Source organism: Fulmarus glacialis, unplaced genomic scaffold (assembly GCF_000690835.1).
Source record: "Fulmarus glacialis isolate BGI_N327 unplaced genomic scaffold, ASM69083v1 scaffold1130, whole genome shotgun sequence".
Classification (NCBI taxonomy): Eukaryota; Metazoa; Chordata; class Aves; order Procellariiformes; family Procellariidae; genus Fulmarus; species Fulmarus glacialis.
Window position 1 is genome coordinate 1 of NW_009189317.1, and position 5,297 is coordinate 5,297.

General features: G+C 49.0%; 1 protein-coding gene across 1 annotated transcript; it reads left to right on the forward strand.

The window, feature by feature from the left end:
- Positions 1-1,060: 1,060 nt before the first annotated feature.
- Positions 1,061-4,865, forward strand: LOC104079403 (disintegrin and metalloproteinase domain-containing protein 9-like; the record flags this gene model as incomplete). Its single annotated transcript, XM_009581442.1, has 8 exons — positions 1,061-1,241; positions 1,474-1,563; positions 2,080-2,278; positions 2,808-2,916; positions 3,343-3,526; positions 3,774-3,854; positions 4,440-4,548; positions 4,709-4,865. Coding segments are annotated over 8 exons (1,110 nt in total), but the record flags the coding sequence as incomplete, so codon positions are not given.
- Positions 4,866-5,297: the final 432 nt, after the last annotated feature.

The window sequence follows — 5,297 nt, forward strand, 5'->3', positions numbered from 1 at the left end:
CGTGGTGGGGATGATCACGGGGTGTCCTCTCATCAGAGGTGTCTTGGGCACGTTTTACTTAGGCTAGGCGCGATCCATTCCTTTTTTGAGTTTTAATATTTAGAAATTGAACGTCTGGAAATCTGAATTAATTTCTTGTTACTGTAAATGCGATAAAGGTTCATTTTGTAAGCAAGTGTTGCCTGCGAACTGACCGCACGGTAGCTGTGTACCTCAAACGCTTTTGGTCTTTGAGAGGGTAGGGGCAAGTGGTCAGTGCAGTCGAGCCAAGTCTGCTTACGGGGGGAAACATTCCCTCCGAAGCATGAGGAGCTGTATTTATATATATGTGTGTGTGTCTGCATGTGCATAGGTATACGTATATTTATATATAATGGTATATATGTATAGATACCTACATTAAGAGAACAGTCAATCTAATATTTTTCAAGGAAAAAAAATTGCAGTTCAGATTTGATTTTGTTAGTACTAGAAAAGAATAGCCAATGAGAAAAGAGGAGTTAAAGTAAAAATATGTTTTAGTTACTAGAAATCCTGAGATATTTTGGCCTTCCATTTTATTATCTCAGCCATAAAAAATGCAATGTTTGTGTTAGTGAATATTTTTGAGAAGTAATAGTTGTATTTGCTTTAAACAGAAGAGCATGCTCTTCCGGCACTTCTGCTTGTGTTATTAGTCATACATGATTTGAATCAAGTTTTACAAAGTGATTGCATGTTGAATATACTTTAAAATAGCATGTCTAGAGTGATATCCTAAAAGGAACTTGAAACATTGTGAGAAAAAAATTGAGTTGTTTTTACTATAGGAACAATAAATATAAAGTAGTGATTTGACTTGAGAAATGGACACTTTTCTTTTTAAAAGCAAGATACTTCTTAATGCTTCTCAATCTCTGTTAACAACGAGTTGTAAAATCAGGTTTGTCAAGTGAACTGAAAGACACCCAGGGGACCATTGCGCCTCGTGCCAGCATCTGAGCAAGTCCTTGAATTGCACAGAGATTTTGAGAGAGTGAACAGTAGTGCGTTAAGACAATGGATAATTGCTTTATTTTAGACATTTCAGTGGGGCAAAAGCCTTTAGCAGCTGCAGCATCAGGGACTTTGAAACCTTCCTGAAGCAGAACAGGGACTGCCCTTTCATCAGGCTCACTCTGCGTCAGCCTTCCTACCGCACGGCCAGCTGCGGCAACGGCATCGTGGAGCCCGGCGAGCAGTGTGACTGCGGGGCGGCGGAGGTGGGTGCCCCGCTCCGGCGGACGGCTGTGCTTTTTTCTGGTCCTTCAGCTGGAAGTGGTCTCAGGTGGTGTATAAAGCATTTCTGCGGGAACACGCAGAAGTGCAGCGTTGCTGCTCTTCCCTCGGCTCCTCCGAGGTACGCTGTTGGTTAGAAGGATGGGGCTCAGGGCAAGCAGTCATCCTGCAGATGGGGAAATTCGCAGCAACTAATGATTTCTGGTGTGTTTGCAGGCCTGTGCGTTAGACAAATGTTGTACTCCCCAGTGTAACTTCAAACCAGGAATGAAGTGCTCCTTGGGATTATGTTGTGAAAATTGCCAGGTAAGGTGTGTTCATAATTATCAGAAGTTAAGGCCGTTTTTAAACTTTGGGGCAGTAGCAGTTTCTACAGCAGCACTGTCAACCAGCTTGCTGGTTTTGCTTAGACGGGCATCTCCAAAAAGACTTAATGATATTTGTGCTGCATTTTGTCTCCTCTGGATTATGTTGTAATGAATGTCAGGTAAGGCACGTTTTTATAATTATCACAAGATGGTTATTTATTTTTGGAGAAATAGTATGTTCCCGTGCTGAAGGATGGAGACAAACTTCCCGCTGTGCAATTGGAGAGGTTCCCGGGGAAGGGCTTTCCAGCTCAGCTCCCCAAATAGGACTGGGGGAGACTGTCCCGGGCAGTGTAAGCTGCGGGTGGTGAGCCGAGTGCCTCGGGGGTGGTCCCGAGGGACCGGGGATGTGTCTCAGGGCGGCGTCGGGAGGGTCTGTGTGGGGCCTGAGAGGGGACCACGCCGGTGGGTGTGGAAGGACGGAGGGAAGAGTCCTTTCTGCCTCCTCTGCCAGTTCAAGCAGAAAAACTCGCAGTGCCGCCCCGCCGCCGACGCGCAGTGTGACCTGGCCGAGTTCTGCAACGGGTCCTCCGCGTCCTGCCCCCCCGACCTGTACGTGCAGGACGGGCACGGCTGTGAGCACGGCACCGGCTACTGCTACAAGGGACGCTGCCAGTCTCCGGACCTGCAGTGCCAGGCGCTCTATGGGGAAGGTAAGGGGCTGCCCTGTCATCACGAGTACTAACGTCGAGCTCCAGGGCTGGTCTAGGGCAGAAGGCGGCGCCCACGCACGATGGATGCCCACCCTCTGTCTTGTGTGAAATTGTGGAAGCTGGGGACCGCCGGGAGTATGCAGTGTAGGGGAGGGCAGAGGAGACCGACCGCAGGACGGGTCTCCCATGCTTGCGGAGAGGGGAAGGGAATGGGCCATCAGAAGAGGGTGACAGTTTCCATGGGGATGTCAGGCTGGCACAGCCAGTCACGCACACCTCACTGCCTCTCCGAGAGGAGAACAAGCCAGAAACATATCCTGATGCTGTTGTGGAAGGTGTTTTGGGCTGGTCAGGCCATTCCACTGTCTGTGAGATCTGTCCCACAACCCAGAGGCGGCTAGCAACGGGACTGGAGCCGTAGCCAAGTACTCTTCTGTCAGAGGCCAGAACTGATAAATGTTAGAGGCAACAGAGGTACCTTAGTCTGTATTACCCTCAGTGGCAATCAGTATTATTTCTGAACTTCCAGGTGCAAAAAATGCTCCTCTGGCTTGTTATGAAGAAGTCAACAGTCAGCAGGATAGGTTTGGACACTGTGGCAACCACCCGAAGGATGGCTATCAGCCCTGTTCCTGGCCGTAGGTTTCAAGGGAATGCAAAGTGTTGAATTGGGAATATATATTTAATTCCCTTTACTGTCAATGCAAAGTCATAATCCGTGAGAAGGTTGCCTTCGGTATGTTTTTCTTCTGCTGGGCAGAACTGACTTGCAGTATTCACTCTAGGCATTCCTTAGAGAAACAGTGTTGTAGAGAAACTGGAGACTTCCGAAGGCAACTTCAGCACACACCTAATTGTGCGAGCGTTTAATGAGTGTTCTGACGGTTCATAGGACAGCTTCTCTTCTGGTATCAAGGGTTCAACTCTTCTGAAACTTCATGTGCTTGTGTTTTTATTTTGTCTAAATCCCCCTCCCTGAGTTGTGCACCTCAATGTCTCCAGCACTGTGATCAATCAGATGCTGTGCGTACTGTTCTAATTTATTGTGCTAATGAATTTTTTAGGAATCTGGGATGTGGAAAGTTAGTATGTACATACCCAAATCATATTCCCTTCACAAAAGTCAAGGGTGCCATAATTTATGCTCAAGTGCAAGAACATCTGTGCGCGTCTTTCGATTTTATGCGTGGACCCACAGCTCTAGATCCTCTCCTGGTGAAAGAAGGAACAAAATGTGGTTCTGGAAAGGTAAGAGATATTGCACAAGCATCTGGAAATGGCATATAATTATCACAACCATAACAGTTTTAGAAATAATTGCCGTTTTGCAGTATGAGTTAAAGGTGGTCTGTACTTACATTTTTAGTAATTATTACCTGTGCTATTGACTTTTGATCATTCTTTAGGGCTAAGAATCCTTTTTAGAGTTATGGCAAGCGTGGTAAAGGGTGATGAAAAAGTGCCCAGCAGGACTTTTTTCCTTTTGGTCTTTCAGGTTTGTATGAATGGCACGTGCCACCCACATTCAGTCCTGAAGTATGACTGCGAGGTGCAGAAAAAATGCCACGGGCATGGAGTAAGTAACAGCAATGCAGTTAAGTCAGTGCTATTGATTTGACAAATACTGCTGAAGAAGAGAGTGCGGTTCTGGTAAAATGCGCACTGGGGCTTGTCTGTGAATTGCCTAGACCTGTGTTTTGGGCTAACACTTGTTCTCTGAAATCATTATGCAGTCACGAGTTATTGTGGGAGAAATTAAGTGAGACTACCTAACTTACTTTCTGTCCCAAGTGAAAAGTAAGTGAGATAAAGGGGCTCGGAGTGTTTGTTTCTCTAGATTAGCAGAAAACTGGAAAAAGAGTATCTAGAGAGGAACTAGATTGATTCATTGAAAGAGCGTTGGAAACGATCAGCGTAGCAGTGCAGGGCGAGAGGCAGCATGGCGAACAGCGGAGTGTGAACGCGGGAAGGCCGAGCGGGGGTCTGGCACAGCGGTGTCGAGGGGTGCTGGCAGGCTGGCTGTGACCGCAGCGCGGGAGCAGGGTGTGCAGCGTGTGCGGAGGAGAGCAGGGGCGGGTGGGAAAGCAGCGATCCCGGTGGAGGTGGAGCACCTCAGGAGGGGGTTTTACAATGAGGAGTGTTCCCACCCTGGTGCTGGCAGGTGTGCAATAACAAGAAGAACTGCCACTGCGATCCGGGCTGGAACCCCCCCCAGTGCAAGACTCAAGGATCCTCTGTAGGCAGCAGCATCGACAGCGTGCTGGGCCCCGGTGAGTGCCGCAGCCAGGCTCTGGGTGCCCCGTGGTTTTACTGGGTGCAACAGCAGCTCCCATGGCCCCGCAAACGGCCTCGTCAGGCTCGCAGCTGAGCAGACGGCCCGTGGCATCGCCTGGCCCTTACCCGGAGCTGTACCTCTGCTTCTCTCCCTAGATCGTATCGCAAAAAGCTCTGCCCTGGCCGTGCTGAAGAACTGGCCGCTGCTGAGCTTTGATGGCATCCTCCTCGCCCTGGCCTGTGGCATCATCGTGATTATGAAGTGGAGCTGGCTGAAAAGATTCTGTGCAAGGAGGGGATCGCAAATGGATGGGTAAGTTGGTATTAGTTACTTAATGCAAATCCTCCATTCTGGGTGCGGGAGCTGGACAGGGAGCATGGAACTACTGGAAAAGCTGGGGAGTGGGATTTACAGCCTGGGCAGAGCAGGGAAAGTGGCGCTTGGGAAACAGTAACTGTTTGTTGGTAAACTGGGAACGTTGTTGATCGTCAAGGGAAGAAAGTAGCAAACAGGTGTCTAAAATATACAAATGTAGGAGAAGCAAAGCTAAGGGTGGATTTCCTGGCACCACATGCTGCCTGTGTGCAAGAGCTGAAGGAAATGGGTTTTCCATTTGCTCATTCCCGGGGAAAGCAAACCGTAGAAGGGGAAAAGTAGGGTACAGGAGAAGCTGCAGGCCCCAGTGAAAACGGGCGCGGCAGCTCACCGTCTGACGCGGCGGAGCGGTGCGGGGGGGAGGCGAGC